Source organism: Engystomops pustulosus, chromosome 10 (genome assembly GCF_040894005.1).
Source record: "Engystomops pustulosus chromosome 10, aEngPut4.maternal, whole genome shotgun sequence".
NCBI classification, from domain to species: domain Eukaryota; kingdom Metazoa; phylum Chordata; class Amphibia; order Anura; family Leptodactylidae; genus Engystomops; species Engystomops pustulosus.
In genome coordinates, this window is record NC_092420.1 from 6,491,649 (window position 1) to 6,511,090 (window position 19,442).

Here is a 19,442-nt window from a genome sequence, read left to right on the forward strand (position 1 = left end):
CTGGGGTGTCCAAGATTACAAAAACATGGCTTCTTTCTTCATAAATACAGCACCACGCCTGTCTATAGGCTGTGTCAGGTATTGCAGCTTGGCACTAGACATGACCTGAGTGCAGCAGTAGTACCATACACAGCCTGTGCTCATGTGTGGCGCTATTACAGAAGGAGCAGCCAAATCATTCTAAATCTTGAAAGAGCCATGAAACATGTTCCCTCCGCTGTGATCTTCCTTGACACAAGGCATCAGGAACACATTGTACACATTGGCCAAACAGAGCAAGGCCCTGGGTGCCTATAAGCTTGCCCGGCATGTGTATGAGAGACTCCAAGGGCTCCGCATTCCCAGTAAATTTCAGGAGTCTATTGAACTTGGAATTCTGACTATTCGGTCCAAGCCGTTCCATGACAGTGAGGTAAGAGATGTACATTGTGTGATAAATGCCAGTCTACAGGAACGGGATTATCCATAGTCTATGGATCCAAGTAATAGTCAAAGTGTAAATCGTAGTACTCTCTATTCACGTGTCCTGCAACAATGGCACTTATTAAAGTGAACCTCTCATCAGATATTACAGGTTCCCATTGTCTCTGTGATACAAATTCCCAATCTGCTTTTATAATTACCATTAACATTTATAATTAACATCATTATAATTAACATCAACTAAAAGTGCTTCCACTCCCTTTTAGTTGATAAAAGTATACCTGGCTCCCTGCCAGCAAACTGCATCGAGTCACCGAGTCATCATCATTATCTGCTCACTGCTCTTACAACTCTTCTGCTTCCTCCCAAGTCATGTAGACGTGAGCTAACATAGACTTGCTTGCAGCATTGAGTCATCTCATGTCTGCGTGAGAGTGGAGGAGGCAGCAGATTTGTAAGAGCAGTGAGCAGATAATGATGATGACTCGGTGACTCGCTGCAGTTTGCTGGCAGGGAGCCAGGTATACTTTTAGCAACTAAAAGCGAGTGGAAGCAGTGATGTTAATTATAAAAGCAGATTGGGAATTTGTATTAAAGAGATATTAGGTTACAGTGTGAAATCCTGATGACAGGTTCAGTTTAAATGCCTGACAGTGTGATGTCTCTGCTGCGGTCACTACGTCATTCTCTCTGCAGGAAAATAAGATGCTACTTTCACATTAATATTACATGGATCCCTGGATTGCCCCTATGTACCACTCTGCTTCCCAGTCTACAGTCCGTAGATGTGTAATGTGGCCTGTCAATCTGCAGAGAGATAACCGTATTTTCTGGATGATACAAACTCCATTGCTTGTCACTATATTTAGGACATATTGATAATCTGATTGATAATTTGTTACTACCCAGTTGTAGGCAGAAGTAGATGGGCTCCATGATGTCATAGTCTGTAATACAGTAGGGGAGTATATGAAACACATTTATCTCTCTGTATTTCATTAGTGATCAGCCCTCGTGACTTCTGTGGCATCAGATCAATGTTCCTGGAGTATTTCCAGCACAATAAGCCGCAGTATGCTGCGCTATAAATATGGCCGCCATGTAAATTAAAAATGCATGTGAACGCCTGGTGCTATTTAGGATACATGGAGATCATTCTTCCACTGCGGGTTGGAGCTCGGCATCGGACAGATTCTGAATGTTCTCCTGGAAATGGTAACGTCCAGGCACGTGCTTCAGTTACTGACTTCAGATGCACATTACAGCAAATCAGATGTGCTCCTGCACCAAGATGCCGAAAAATACTATACACAAATCACACCTGACCACCGGGGGGCACCGCACAGCTGCCTGGCCAATAGCATCTTATCTTACCCTTCATATACAGTCAGAATATTTATCACTTACATGTCACCTCCTCTTATCACATGGCAGTAGATGCCTTGGTGGAGCTTCATGTCCTGTGCTCAGTAGTGATGGGTCTTTTGAGAACGAGCCGGCACATAGCCGGTTCATTGACGTGAACGACATGAGTGGGCTCACTAAACCACGCCCCTAAATGGCTCACCACGCCCCCTTTAATTCGATAAAATCAAGTTAAAAGTGGAGTGGTGTCCGGTGACTGATTGACTTGCGTCTCCCTATTATATATTTAATGGGGAGCCGTTCAGGATCCAGAAGAGCCGGCTCTTCTTAGTGAGCGGAGGCTAATGAGTCGGCTCACTAAGAAGAGCCGGACTTCCTATCACTAGTGCCCAGGTGGCTTCTGGGTAGATTTATGCTCCTTTGTGCCATAGCTGCGCCAGTGAGTTTGGTTCTGCTCTGTGGCATAATATATATATGTGGATCTGCAGTCGGTTGTATAACTTGGCATGGATTTGCCGGATACATAAAGTTGCTCATTTGATTTTCCGACGGATTAGGGCACATAATGGGGAATATTTGCCCTGAGGCTTATAACCTCCCCCCCTCCCCTTCCTTTATCCCTTTAATTGAGATGAGAGTATCTCTGGCGGATCGGACCACTTCCAGGGCTTATTACCTCGGAAGGGCTTGTTTAATGCTAACATAAACACTGTCATCTGCTCCGCGCTTATCCAAATAAACGGCTGGAGATGCGGAGCTCACCTAGAATAAATCATTAGGTAATTGGGCCGCGGCACAGAGGGGGTTAACGGGCGCACATCTGTTTCCATTAAGCGCTCCCGCTTGCCAGAGAATTACACACAAGATTTTTAAGGTCATAAAGAACTCGGGGAGTGTTGGCAGAGCGTCCCGCACTCGTCTCGTAGTAAAGTTACACTCAAGGTCCCGGCTGCGGTGTCATTTCCAGCTGCCAACGTCTCTGATTTATACGGAGATTTGTCCGCTTTAATAAGTGGCTCTGGAATGTCAGGATACCCTCGGGGACAGCCCAGGCCTGGGGAGAGTCGTGGTGTAGTAATGGATGAGCAGCTATCATTCGCATTGTTTCCACAAGGACTACTCATCCCATCGTCCCATGTAACCCAGATCTCCTACACCTCTTATAGCCACCTTATATATAGATCAATCTGCTGAGCTCCAGGCCCCCAGCACTGGTCTCTTATAGGGGCTACTAAGACCCTCTGCACGTCTGGCTGTAGCGCAGGACATTGCAGATTTTGCTGTCATGTTACTTTGGGTCACAGCAGCTCTGGCTGCACATGTCATTTGGTAAAGCCTAAAGGGACACCATTAGCAGATCGGCAGGACCTAGTGCAGGGCCTAAGGGGAAGAGCATCAAAGACTCCTAAAAGCAAGACTAAGCCGTACACTTGGCATTAGGTGGTTTATAGCCTTTGTACAAAGTTTTCTTTTCAAGGGAGTCTGCGACGCGATGCCAGGATATTATGGGGAGAACTCGCCAGCACAATTTGTAGAGGAGCTGAAGGATATTTCCCTACAAATTTTCTGGCTCCGGATCATGGGAGAAGTTGCGGCTGCCAGCTCTGGGGTGTTACTGTGTGTGATGATGTATAATAAGTATATGCCCAGTACACAGACATCTCACCCGTCACTTTGTGTCTCCCTGCAGGAGCTGGTCCCCATGTGTTACCGCTGCTCAACCAACAATCCCTTCCTGAACAACCTGGGGAACGTGTGCATCAACTGCAGGCAGCAATTTGTCTTCTCTGCATCCACCTATGGTGAGTTCTGATGGTGTAATGGATACATCATGTGTAACCGTGTAATGTATATCACAGCGGAGACGGAGACCGTGTAATATACATCACAGCGGAGACACAGAGAGCGTGTAATATACATCACTGCGGAGACACAGAGACCGTGTAATATACATCACTGCGGAGACAGAGAGCGTGTAATATACATCACTGCAGAGACACAGAGAGCGTGTAATATACATCACTGCGGAGACACAGAGACCGTGTAATATACATCACTGCAGAGACACAGAGACCGTGTAATATACATCACTGCAGAGACACAGAGAGCGTGTAATATACATCACTGCAGAGACACAGAGACCGTGTAATATACATCACTGCAGAGACACAGAGACCGTGTAATATACATCACTGCAGAGACACAGAGACCGTGTAATATACATCACTGCAGAGACACAGAGACCGTGTAATATACATCACTGCAGAGACACAGAGACCGTGTAATATACATCACTGCAGAGACACAGAGACCGTGTAATATACATCACTGCAGAGACACAGAGACCGTGTAATATACATCACTGCGGAGACACAGAGACCGTGTAATATACATCACTGCAGGGACACAGAGACTGTGTAATATACATCACTGCAGGGACACAGAGACCGTGTAATATACATCACTGCAGAGACCGTGTAATATACATCACTGCAGAGACACAGAGAGCGTGTAATATACATCACTGCAGAGACACAGAGACCGTGTAATATACATCACTGCGGAGACCGTGTAATATACATCACTGCGGAGACCGTGTAATATACATCACTGCAGGGACACAGAGACCGTGTAATATACATCACTGCGGAGACACAGAGACCGTGTAATATACATCACTGCGGAGACCGTGTAATATACATCACTGCAGGGACACAGAGACCGTGTAATATACATCACTGCAGAGACCGTGTAATATACATCACTGCAGAGACACAGAGACCGTGTAATATACATCACTGCAGAGACACAGAGACCGTGTAATATACATCACTGCGGGGACACAGAGACCGTGTAATAGACATCACTGCAGAGACCGTGTAATATACATCACTGCAGAGACACAGAGACCGTGTAATATACATCACTGCGGGGACACAGAGACCGTGTAATAGACATCACTGCAGAGACACAGAGACCGTGTAATATACATCACTGCGGAGACGGAGACCGTGTAATATACATCACTGCAGAGACACAGACTGTGTAATATACATCACTGCAGAGACACAGAGACCGTGTAATATACATCACTGCGGAGACACAGAGACCGTGTAATATACATCACTGCAGAGACACAGAGACCGTGTAATATACATCACTGCAGAGACACAGAGACCGTGTAATAGACATCACTGCAGAGACACAGAGACCGTGTAATATACATCACTGCAGAGACCGTGTAATATACATCACTGCGGAGACACAGAGACCGTGTAATATACATCACTGCAGAGACACAGAGACCGTGTAATATACATCACTGCAGAGACACAGAGACCGTGTAATATACATCACTGCGGAGACACAGAGAGCGTGTAATATACATCACTGCGGGGACACAGAGACCGTGTAATATACATCACTGCAGAGACACAGAGACCGTGTAATATACATCACTGCAGAGACACAGAGACCGTGTAATAGACATCACTGCAGAGACACAGAGACCGTGTAATATACATCACTGCAGAGACCGTGTAATATACATCACTGCGGAGACACAGAGACCGTGTAATATACATCACTGCAGAGACACAGAGACCGTGTAATATACATCACTGCAGAGACACAGAGACCGTGTAATATACATCACTGCGGAGACACAGAGACCGTGTAATATACATCACTGCAGAGACACAGAGACCGTGTAATATACATCACTGCAGAGACACAGAGACCGTGTAATATACATCACTGCGGGGACACAGAGACCGTGTAATATACATCACTGCAGAGACACAGAGACCGTGTAATATACATCACTGCGGAGACACAGAGACCGTGTAATATACATCACTGCAGAGACACAGAGACCGTGTAATATACATCACTGCAGAGACACAGAGACCGTGTAATATACATCACTGCGGAGACACAGAGACCGTGTAATATACATCACTGCAGAGACACAGAGACCGTGTAATATACATCACTGCAGGGACACAGAGACCGTGTAATATACATCACTGCAGGGACACAGAGACCGTGTAATAGACATCACTGCAGGGACACAGAGACCGTGTAATATACATCACTGCAGGGACACAGAGACCGTGTAATATACATCACTGCGGAGACACAGAGACCGTGTAATATACATCACTGCGGAGACACAGAGACCGTGTAATATACATCACTGCAGGGACACAGAGACCGTGTAATATACATCACTGCAGAGACACAGAGACCGTGTAATATACATCACTGCAGAGACACAGAGACCGTGTAATATACATCACTGCAGAGACACAGAGACCGTGTAATATACATCACTGCGGGGACACAGAGACCGTGTAATATACATCACTGCAGGGACACAGAGACCGTGTAATATACATCACTGCAGGGACACAGAGACCGTGTAATAGACATCACTGCAGGGACACAGAGACCGTGTAATAGACATCACTGCAGGGACACAGAGACCGTGTAATATACATCACTGCAGGGACACAGAGACCGTGTAATATACATCACTGCGGAGACACAGAGACCGTGTAATATACATCACTGCAGAGACACAGAGACCGTGTAATATACATCACTGCAGAGACACAGAGACCGTGTAATATACATCACTGCAGAGACACAGAGACCGTGTAATATACATCACTGCGGGGACACAGAGACCGTGTAATATACATCACTGCAGAGACCGTGTAGTATACATCACTGCGTATATGGTACATGTATACATCACTGCAGGGTCCCGGCGTGGCCTCTATACGTGTCCGGTGCGTTGGAGCAGCTGCTGACGGTTCTTATTTTGCTTTCTCGTTCATTAATGTTACAGCTCTATAAGGAAACCGCACGACTTATTGTTCTTCTATCCCCCAATATCCGGCTGTAGGCGCGCGCCCCTGTCTCTCTCCGCCATGACGGCCCCCACAAGACATGTATACAAATACGCGGGGTAAACCATATCCATATGGCGGGGGGATATCGGAGACATTCTTACACGCACGGTACACACCAGACATCTTGTAATCGTTACAGATCTAGAAGCCCCGCGGACGCACGCAGCTCTGGATTTATTATTCTTCTCTATCCGTCTTCCATTGTTTACATGTCTGTCGCACCGCTGGGACTTGTAGTCCTCCCCTGGACACACACTGAACATGAGTAGAACATGATGTGGATATAAGGGACCCCTGTAAGCCTGGACATGAGTGTGGGTCATGGATGGACCACTAGGGGGAGCTCTCCTATGAGCTCACTATGGGAGCTGTATAAATCTGTATACAGAGAGCTCCCCCTAGTGTTGGGTGCATGCAAATGGAATTTTGCCATGTATAAGGAGAAGCAGAGGATTTGGATGTCTGTATCGGAGAATATCCGGCACGGCTACAGGGACACAACATACACACAAGGACCCCGCTGGCGGTTTGAAAGTTGTGATAAACCTTTTGAGGGTCTCCATTATCCCCCCTTTTCCCATCTGTCATGTCCGGATACTGGGAGAAAGGAATGTGCGGTATTATATGACACACACAGCATTAATTACAGGACAGTAGGTTAATCCTCCCTAATCCGCACAACAGGGTTTAGTGATACGTCTGTCACTTACCTCTATATATAGTCAGAGGTTCTGCCAGACCCTCACTCAGCACCCAGGACCCCTAGATATAGACCCATTGTGCTGTGTCCTGACCGTCCAGAGAGACGAGGCATTAACCCATACAGTGCCACACTGGTCTCTATTGGATTCACAAAAATCTCAAACTGCACAGAGCAGTGACCCGGGTGTAATACACATACACGGCCACAGGACACTAGTGGCATCACACAGATTCACTCACTGCACCTGATGGAAGAGGGAAGTGTCCTCACAGGTCCTCAGCAGTGCAGCCTCAGGCTTCTGCAGGTAAATGGGGGGTGCAGCCTCCTCCTCTGTAGCCTCCCCCCCGCAGATATATGGGGGGTGCAGCCTCCTCCTCTGTAGCCCCCCCCTCCTGCAGGTATATGGGGGGTGCAGCCTCCTCCTCTGTAGCCCCCCCCCCCTGCAGGTATATGGGGGGTGCAGCCTCCTCCTCTGTAGCCCCCCCCCCCTGCAGGTATATGGGGGGTGCAGCCTCCTCCTCTGTAGCCCCCCCCCCCTCCTGCAGGTATATGGGGGGTGCAGCCTCCTCCTCTGTAGCCCCCCCCCCTCCCTGCAGGTATATGGGGGGTGCAGCCTCCTCCTCTGTAGCCTCCCCCCCGCAGGTATATGGGGGGTGCAGCCTCCTCCTCTGTAGCCTCCCCTCCCTGCAGGTATATGGGGGATGCAGCCTCCTCCTCTGTAGCCTCCCCTCCTGCAGGTATATGGGGGGTGCAGCCTCCTTCTCTGTAGCCTCCCCTCCTGCAGGTATAAGGGGGGTGCAGCCTCCTCCTCTGTAGCGCTCATCCCCCTCCTGCAGGTATATGGGGGGTGCAGCCTCCTCCTCTGTAGCCCCCCCCCCCTCCTGCAGGTATATGGGGGGTGCAGCCTCCTCCTCTGTAGCCTCCCCCCCCTCCTGCAGGTATATGGGGGGTGCAGCCTCCTCCTCTGTAGCCTCCCCTCCTGCAGGTATATGGGGGGTGCAGCCTCCTCCTCTGTAGCCTCCCCTCCTGCAGGTATATGGGGGATGCAGCCTCCTCCTCTGTAGCCCCCCCCTCCCTGCAGGTATATGGGGGGTGCAGCCTCCTCCTCTGTAGCCTCCCCTCCCTGCAGGTATATGGGGGATGCAGCCTCCTCCTCTGTAGCCTCCCCTCCTGCAGGTATATGGGGGGTGCAGCCTCCTCCTCTGTAGCCTCCCCTCCTGCAGGTATATGGGGGGTGCAGCCTCCTCCTCTATAGCCCCCCCCCTCCTGCAGGTATATGGGGGGTGCAGCCTCCTCCTCTGTAGCCCCCCCCCTCCTGCAGGTATATGGGGGGTGCAGCCTCCTCCTCTGTAGCCCCCCCCCCCTCCTGCAGCTATATGGGGGGTGCAGCCTCCTCCTCTGTAGCCTCCCCCCCCCCTCCTGCAGGTATATGGGGGGTGCAGCCTCCTCCTCTGTAGCCCCCCCCCTCCTGCAGGTATATGGGGGGTGCAGCCTCCTCCTCTGTAGCCCCCCCTCCTGCAGGTATATGGGGGGTGCAGCCTCCTTCTCTGTAGCCTCCCCCCCCCTCCTGCAGGTATATGGGGAGTGCAGCCTCCTCCTCTGTAGCCTCCCCCCCCCTCCCTGCAGGTATATGGGGGGTGCAGCCTCCTCCTCTGTAGCCCCCCCCCCTCCTGCAGCTATATGGGGGGTGCAGCCTCCTCCTCTGTAGCCCCCCCCCCCTCCTGCAGGTATATGGGGGGTGCAGCCTCCTCCTCTGTAGCCCCCCCTCCTGCAGGTATATGGGGGGTGCAGCCTCCTCCTCTGTAGCCTCCCCCCCCCTCCTGCAGGTATATGGGGAGTGCAGCCTCCTCCTCTGTAGCCTCCCCCCCTCCCTGCAGGTATATGGGGGGTGCAGCCTCCTCCTCTGTAGCCCCCCCTCCTGCAGGTATATGGGGGGTGCAGCCTCCTCCTCTGTAGCCTCCCCCCCCCCTCCTGCAGGTATATGGGGAGTGCAGCCTCCTCCTCTGTAGCCTCCCCCCCTCCCTGCAGGTATATGGGGGGTGCAGCCTCCTCCTCTGTAGCCTCCCCCCCCTCCTGCAGGTATATGGGGGGTGCAGCCTCCTCCTCTGTAGCCCCCCCCCTCCTGCAGGTATATGGGGGGTGCAGCCTCCTCCTCTGTAGCCCCCCCCCCTGCAGGTATATGGGGGGTGCAGCCTCCTCCTCTGTAGCCTCCCCCCCTCCCTGCAGGTATATGGGGGGTGCAGCCTCTGTAGCCTCCCCCCTGCAGGTATATGGGGGGTGCAGCCTCCTCCTCTGTAGCCTCCCTCCTCCTGCAGGTATATGGGGGGTGCAGCCTCCTCCTCTGTAGCCTCCCCCCCTCCCTGCAGGTATATGGGGGTGCAGCCTCCTCCTCTGTAGCCTCCCCCCTGCAGGTATATGGGGGGTGCAGCCTCCTCCTCTGTAGCCTCCCCCCTGCAGGTATATGGGGGGTGCAGCCTCCTCCTCTGTAGCCTCCCTCCTCCTGCAGGTATATGGGGGGTGCAGCCTCCTCCTCTGTAGCCCCCCCCCCCTCCTGCAGGTATATGGGGGGTGCAGCCTCCTCCTCTGTAGCCTCCCCCCCTCCCTGCAGGTATATGGGGGGTGCAGCCTCCTCCTCTGTAGCCCCCCCCCTCCTGCAGGTATATGGGGGGGTGCAGCCTCCTCCTCTGTAGCCTCCCCTCCTGCAGGTATACGGGGGGTGCAGCCTCCTTCTCTGTAGCCTCCCCTCCTGCAGGTATATGGGGGGTGCAGCCTCCTCCTCTGTAGCCTCCCCTCCTGCAGGTATATGGGGGGTGCAGCCTCCTCCTCTATAGCCCCCCCCCCCCTCCTGCAGGTATATGGGGGGTGCAGCCTCCTCCTCTGTAGCCTCCCCTCCTGCAGGTATATGGGGGGTGCAGCCTCCTCCTCTATAGCCCCCCCCCTCCCTGCAGGTATATGGGGGGTGCAGCCTCCTCCTCTGTAGCCACCCCCCCTCCTGCAGGTATATGGGGGGTGCAGCCTCCTCCTCTGTAGCCTCCCCTCCTGCAGGTATATGGGGGGTGCAGCCTCCTCCTCTATAGCCCCCCCCCTCCCTGCAGGTATATGGGGGTGCAGCCTCCTCCTCTGTAGCCCCCCCCCACCTGCAGGTATATGGGGGGTGCAGCCTCCTCCTCTGTAGCCTCCCCTCCTGCAGGTATATGGGGGGTGCAGCCTCCTCCTCTGTAGCCTCCTCCTCCTGCAGGTATATGGGGGGTGCAGCCTCCTCCTCTGTAGCCTCCTCCTCCTGCAGGTATATGGGGGGTGCAGCCTCCTCCTCTGTAGCCTCCCCTCCTGCAGGTATATGGGGGGTGCAGCCTCCTCCTCTGTAGCCTCCTCCTCCTGCAGGTATATGGGGGGTGCAGCCTCCTCCTCTGTAGCCCCTCCTCCTGCAGGTATATGGGGGGTGCAGCCTCCTCCTCTGTAGCCTCTTCCTCCTGCAGGTATATGGGGGGTGCAGCCTCCTCCTCTGTAGCCCCTCCTCCTGCAGGTATATGGGGGGTGCAGCCTCCTCCTCTGTAGCCTCTTCCTCCTGCAGGTATATGGGGGGTGCAGCCTCCTCCTCTGTAGCCTCCCCTCCTGCAGGTATATGGGGGGTGCAGCCTCCTCCTCTGTAGCCTCCTCCTCCTGCAGGTATATGGGGGGTGCAGCCTCCTCCTCTGTAGCCTCCCCCCTGCAGGTATACGGGGGGTGCAGCCTCCTCCTCTGTAGCGCTCATCCCTCATCCTCACACTCAGCAGCAGGTTTTGCAGGATTTACCTTTCACCTTTGAAGCTGATTTGAGTTTTAGGCTTAGTCTGAGTTGAATGGACGCGTCCAGGTTCATCGCCCGGTGTCGCCCCCTTTCCTGCCGCTGTGCCGGGTGATGAAGCTGATGGGACCCCCCGGTATCTTCTGTCTCTCTGGTTGCAGAAGTTTTGCCTCTGGTGGAATTTTACCTGGAGGAAGGGATTTCGGATGAAGAGGCCACGTCCCTCATTGACCTGGAAGCCCCGAGAAGTGACCCCAATAAAGACAAATGGCAGGAGATGTCCTCAGCCGGTATCCTTCACTCAGCTGCTGCTCTCTGGAATCAGCCAGGGCAGGTCACATGTCTGTATAGAATACCTGCCTCCAGTGTATACCACGGTATATACCACGTCCAGGCCACGTGTATATACTGACATTACATTCCCTATAACCTTAACCCCCGATGCCAGACACACAGACCCTGCGCCTGGACGAGGACGACGTGACCCTGGACGACGACCCCTTCACTGCAAAGCTGAGCTTCGAGGTGAGATATTCGGGTGTCATGAAGGGTCAGGACCCCAAAATAGGGAACAACCCCTTTAATGATTCTCCATTAATATATGTCTCATGCCTAGAGATGGACGTGGGATCTCCTGTAAGTGATCAGGAACCCCATAGATCAGACATTTGGGTTACACGCACGTCCCTTTAAGAGACCCATCTGAGGTCCTTTCCTCCCTGTTCTCTGCAGCAGGGCGGCTCCGAGTTTGTCCCTGTGGTTGTGAGTCGCGCCGTCCTGAGGTCTATGAGCCGGCGGGACGTCATGGTGAAGCGCTGGCCCAAACCCCTGAAGTGGCAATACTACCGATCCCTGCTCCCCGACGTCTCCATCACCATGTGCCCCTCCTGCTTCCAGGTATGTGGAATACAGATCATACACCACCACTAGGGGGAGCTCACTACATACACATTATACACCACCACTAGGGGGAGCTCACTACATACACATTATACACCACCACTAGGGGGAGCTCACTGCATACACATTATACACCACCACTAGAGGGAGATCACTACATACATATTATACACCACCACTTGGGGGAGATCACTACATACATATTATACACCACCACTAGGGGGAGATCACTACATACACATTATACACCACCACTAGGGGGAGATCACTACATACACATTATACACCACCACTAGGGGGAGATCACTACATACACATTATACACCACCACTAGGAGGAGATCACTACATACACATTATACACCACCACTAGGGGGAGATCGCTACATACACATTATACACCACCACTAGGGGGAGCTCACTACATACCGATTATACACCACCACTAGGGGGAGATCACTACATACAGATTATACACCACCACTAGGAGGAGCTCACTACATACAGATTATACACCACCACTAGGGGGAGCTCACTACATACTGATTATACACCACCACTAGGAGGAGATCACTACATACAGATTATACACCACCACTAGGAGGAGCTCACTACATACAGATTATACACCACCACTAGGAGGAGCTCACTACATACAGATTATACACCACCACTAGGAGGAGATCACTACATACAGATTATACACCACCACTAGGAGGAGATCACTACATACAGATTATACACCACCACTAGGAGGAGCTCACTACATACAGATTATACACCACCACTAGGAGGAGATCACTACATACAGATTATACACCACCACTAGGAGGAGATCACTACATACACATTATACATCACCACTAGGAGGAGATCACTACATACAGATTATACACCACCACTAGGGGGAGATCACTACATACAGATTATACACCACCACTAGGAGGAGATCACTACATACAGATTATACACCACCACTAGGAGGAGATCACTACATACAGATTATACACCACCACTAGGGGGAGCTCACTACATACACATTATACACCACCACTAGGAGGAGATTACTACATACAGATTATACACCACCACTAGGAGGAGATCACTACATACAGATTATACACCACCACTAGGGGGAGATCACTACATACACATTATACACCACCACTAGGAGGAGATCACTACATACAGATTATACACCACCACTAGGGGGAGCTCACTACATACAGATTATACACCACCACTAGGGGGAGATCACTACATACACATTATACACCACCACTAGGGGGAGCTCACTACATACACATTATACACCACCACTAGGAGGAGATTACTACATACAGATTATACACCACCACTAGGGGGAGATCACTACATACAGATTATACACCACCACTAGGGGGAGCTCACTACATACACATTATACACCACCACTAGGGGGAGATCACTACATACAGATTATACACCACCACTAGGAGGAGATCACTACCTACAGATTATACACCACCACTAGGGGGAGATCACTACATACAGATTATACACCACCACTAGGGGGAGATCACTACATACACATTATACACCACCACTAGGAGGAGATCACTACATACACATTATACACCACCACTAGGAGGAGATCACTACATACACATTATACACCACCACTAGGAGGAGATCACTACATACACATTATACACCACCACTAGGAGGAGATCACTACATACAGATTATACACCACCACTAGGGGGAGATCACTACATACAAATTATACACCACCACTAGGGGGAGATCACTACATACACATTATACACCACCACTAGGGGGAGATCACTACATACAAATTATACACCACCACTAGGGGGAGATCACTACATACACATTATACACCACCACTAGGAGGAGATCACTACATACACATTATACACCACCACTAGTGGGAGATCACTACATACATATTATACACCACCACTAGGGGGAGATCACTACATACACATTATACACCACCACTAGGGGGAGATCACTACATACACATTATACACCACCACTAGGGGGAGATCACTACATACAGATTATACACCACCACTAGGAGGAGATCACTACATACACATTATACACCACCACTAGGAGGAGATCACTACATACACATTATACACCACCACTAGGGGGAGATCACTACATACACATTATACACCACCACTAGGAGGAGATCACTACATACACATTATACACCACCACTAGGGGGAGATCACTACATACACATTATACACCACCACTAGGAGGAGATCACTACATACAGATTATACACCACCACTAGGAGGAGATCACTACATACAGATTATACACCACCACTAGGGGGAGATCACTACATACACATTATACATCACCACTAGGGGGAGCTCACTACATACAGATTATACACCACCACTAGGGGGAGATCACTACATACACATTATACACCACCACTAGGAGGAGATCACTACATACAGATTATACACCACCACTAGGAGGAGATCACTACATACAGATTATACACCACCACTAGGGGGAGATCACTACATACACATTATACACCACCACTAGGGGGAGATCACTACATACACATTATACACCACCACTAGGAGGAGATCACTACATACACATTATACACCACCACTAGGGGGAGCTCACTACATACAGATTATACACCACCACTAGGAGGAGCTCACTACATACACATTATACACCACCACTAGGGGGAGATCACTACATACAGATTATACACCACCACTAGGGGGAGATCACTACATACAGATTATACACCACCACTAGGAGGAGATCACTACATACAGATTATACACCACCACTAGGGGGAGATCACTACATACACATTATACACCACCACTAGGAGGAGATCACTACATACACATTATACACCACCACTAGGAGGAGATCACTACATACACATTATACACCACCACTAGGAGGAGATCACTACATACACATTATACACCACCACTAGGGGGAGATCACTACATACACATTATACACCACCACTAGGGGGAGATCACTACATACAAATTATACACCACCACTAGAAGGAGATCACTACATACACATTATACACCACCACTAGTGGGAGATCACTACATACATATTATACACCACCACTAGGGGGAGATCACTACATACAGATTATACACCACCACTAGGGGGAGATCACTACATACACATTATACACCACCACTAGGGGGAGATCACTACATACAAATTATACACCACCACTAGGAGGAGATCACTACATACACATTATACACCACCACTAGTGGGAGATCACTACATACATATTATACACCACCACTAGGGGGAGATCACTACATACACATTATACACCACCACTAGGGGGAGATCACTACATACACATTATACACCACCACTAGGGGGAGATCACTACATACACATTATACACCACCACTAGGAGGAGATCACTACATACACATTATACACCACCACTAGGAGGAGATCACTACATACACATTATACACCACCACTAGGGGGAGATCACTACATACAGATTATACACCACCACTAGGGGGAGATCACTACATACAGATTATACACCACCACTAGGGGGAGATCACTACATACAGATTATACACCACCACTAGGGGGAGATCACTACATACAGATTATACACCACCACTAGGAGGAGATCACTACATACACATTATACACCACCACTAGGGGGAGATCACTACATACACATTATACACCACCACTAGGAGGAGCTCACTACATACACATTATACACCACCACTAGGGGGAGCTCACTACATACAGATTATACACCACCACTAGTGGGAGATCACTACATACACATTATACACCACCACTAGGAGGAGATCACTACATACACATTATACACCACCACTAGGGGGAGATCACTACATACAGATTATACACCACCACTAGGAGGAGATCACTACATACACATTATACACCACCACTAGGAGGAGATCACTACATACACATTATACACCACCACTAGGAGGAGATCACTACATACATATTATACACCACCACTAGGGGGAGATCACTACATACACATTATACACCACCACTAGGGGGAGATCACTACATACACATTATACACCACCACTAGGGGGAGATCACTACATACACATTATACACCACCACTAGGGGGAGCTCACTACATACACATTATACACCACCACTAGGAGGAGATCACTACATACAGATTATACACCACCACTAGGAGGAGATCACTACATACAGATTATACACCACCACTAGGGGGAGATCACTACATACACATTATACACCACCACTAGGGGGAGATCACTACATACAGATTATACACCACCACTAGGAGGAGATCACTACATACACATTATACACCACCACTAGGAGGAGATCACTACATACACATTATACACCACCACTAGGGGGAGATCACTACATACACATTATACACCACCACTAGGGGGAGATCACTACATACATATTATACACCACCACTAGGGGGAGATCACTACATACAGATTATACACCACCACTAGGGGGAGCTCACTACATACACATTATACACCACCACTAGGAGGAGATCACTACATACACATTATACACCACCACTAGGGGGAGATCACTACATACACATTATACACCACCACTAGGGGGAGCTCACTACATACACATTATACACCACCACTAGGGGGAGATCACTACATACACATTATACACCACCACTAGGAGGAGATCACTACATACACATTATACACCACCACTAGGGGGAGATCACTACATACACATTATACACCACCACTAGGGGGAGATCACTACATACACATTATACACCACCACTAGGGGGAGATTACTACATACACATTATACACCACCACTAGGGGGGGATCACTACATACACATTATACACCACCACTAGGGGGAGCTCTTGTATACAGATCTCATTGAACAATTCTTCTCTCTCCTAGATGTTTCACACAGAAGATTATGAACTTCTTGTCCTTCAGCACAACTGCTGCCCGTACTGCCGGAAACCCATCGAGGAGGCGAACTAGAGCCAGCGCCCCCATCACCGGCACCGACCCGCAGAGCTGTATACGTTTATTATTCATATTTTATATAAATTATTAAATAATTTCTACAAGCTTGTCTCTGCATTTAAGAAGACCGCATCACACATGAGAGGATTAGATACTTAGCTCAGCAGGCAGTATCACACAGGATGGGATTGGATACACAGCTCAGCAGGCAGTATCACACGGGATGGGATTAGATACACAGCTCAGCAGTATCACACAGCATAGGATTAGATACTTAGCTCAGCAGACAGTATCACACAGGATGGGATTAGATACACCATGTATCATCCATAACATGTGATATTATTACACTGCAGACATCCCGGCCCCTCCTGACCCTGTACCATGTATCATCCATAACATGTGATATTATTACACTGCAGACATCCCGGCCCCTCCTGACCCTGTACCATGTATTCCCAATAATGTAATACTATTACACTGCAGACATCCCGGCCCCTCCTGACCCTGTACCATGTATCATCCATAACATGTGATATTATTACACTGCAGACATCCCGGCCCCTCCTGGCCCTGCACCATGTATCATCCATAACATGTGATATTATTACACTGCAGACATCCCGGCCCCTCCTGACCCTGTACCATGTATCATCCATAACATGTGATATTATTACACTGCAGACATCCCGGCCCCTCCTGACCCTGTACCATGTATCATCCATAACATGTGATATTATTACACTGCAGACATCCAGGCCCCTCCTGACCCTGTACCATTTATCATCCATAACGTGATATTATTACACTGCAGACATCCCGGCCCCTCCTGACCCTGTACCATGTATCATCCATAGCATGTGATATTATTACACTGCAGACATCCCCGCCCCTCCTGACCCTGTACCATGTATCATCCATAACATGTGATATTATTACACTGCAGACATCCCGGCCCCTCCTGACCCTGTACCATGTATCATCCATAACATGTGATATTATTACACTGCAGACATCCAGGCCCCTCCTGACCCTGTACCATTTATCATCCATAACGTGATATTATTACACTGCAGACATCCCGGCCCCTCCTGACCCTGTACCATGTATCATCCATAGCATGTGATATTATTACACTGCAGACATCCCCGCCCCTCCTGACCCTGTACCATGTATCATCCATAACATGTGATATTATTACACTGCAGACATCCCGGCTCCTCCTGACCCTGTACCATGTATCATCCATACCATGTGATATTATTACACTGCAGACATCCCGGCCCCTCCTGACCCCGTACCATGTATCATCCATAACATGTGATATTATTACACTGCAGACATCCCGGCCCCTCCTGACCCTATACCATGTATCATCCATAACATGTGACATTATTACACTGCAGACATCCCGGCCCCTCCTGACCCTGTACCATGTATCATCCCTAACATGTGATATTATTACACTGCAGACATCCCGGCCCCTCCTGACCCTATACCATGCATCATCTATAAAATGTGATATTTTACTGTACTGCAGACATCCGCGCTCCTCCTGACCCTGTACCATGTATCATCCATAGCATGTGATATTATTACACTGCAGACATCCAGGCCCCTCCTGACCCTGTACCATTTATCATCCATAACGTGATATTATTACACTGCAGACATCCCGGCCCCTCCTAACCCTGTACCATGTATCATCCATAGCATGTGATATTATTACACTGCAGACATCCCCGCCCCTCCTGACCCTGTACCATGTATCATCCATAACATGTGATATTATTACACTGCAGACATCCCGGCTCCTCCTGACCCTGTACCATGTATCATCCATACCATGTGATATTATTACACTGCAGACATCCCGGCCCCTCCTGACCCCGTACCATGTATCATCCATAACATGTGATATTATTACACTGCAGACATCCCGGCCCCTCCTGACCCTATACCATGTATCATCCATAACATGTGACATTATTACACTGCAGACATCCTGGCGCCTCCTGACCCTGTACCATGTATCAGCCATAACATGTGATATTATTACACTGCAGACATCCCGGCCCCTCCTGACCCTATACCATGCATCATCTATAAAATGTGATATTTTACTGTACTGCAGACATCCGCGCTCCTCCTGACCCTGTACCATGTATCATCCATAGCATGTGATATTATTACACTGCAGACATCACGGCCCCTCCTGACCCTGTACCATGTATCATCCATAACATGTGATATTATTACACTGCAGACATCCTGGCCCCTCCTGACCCTGTACCA

General features: G+C 49.5%; 1 protein-coding gene across 2 annotated transcripts in view; it reads left to right on the top strand.

Moving 5' to 3' along the window:
• IFT122 (intraflagellar transport 122) overlaps positions 1-17,251 on the top strand; it is a 41,009-nt gene extending 23,758 nt beyond the window's left edge. Inside the window, exons 24-29 of one of the 2 annotated variants that reach the window (XM_072128753.1) lie at positions 247-412; positions 3,479-3,590; positions 11,356-11,484; positions 11,643-11,719; positions 11,927-12,091; positions 17,076-17,251. In XM_072128753.1, the coding sequence (XP_071984854.1) occupies positions 247-412; positions 3,479-3,590; positions 11,356-11,484; positions 11,643-11,719; positions 11,927-12,091; positions 17,076-17,162 (736 nt within the window). In that variant the 3' untranslated portion in view covers positions 17,163-17,251. The remainder of the gene's footprint in view (positions 1-246; positions 413-3,478; positions 3,591-11,355; positions 11,485-11,642; positions 11,720-11,926; positions 12,092-17,075) is intronic. The other variant, XM_072128754.1, reaches the window with a different exon arrangement.
• Positions 17,252-19,442: the final 2,191 nt, after the last annotated feature.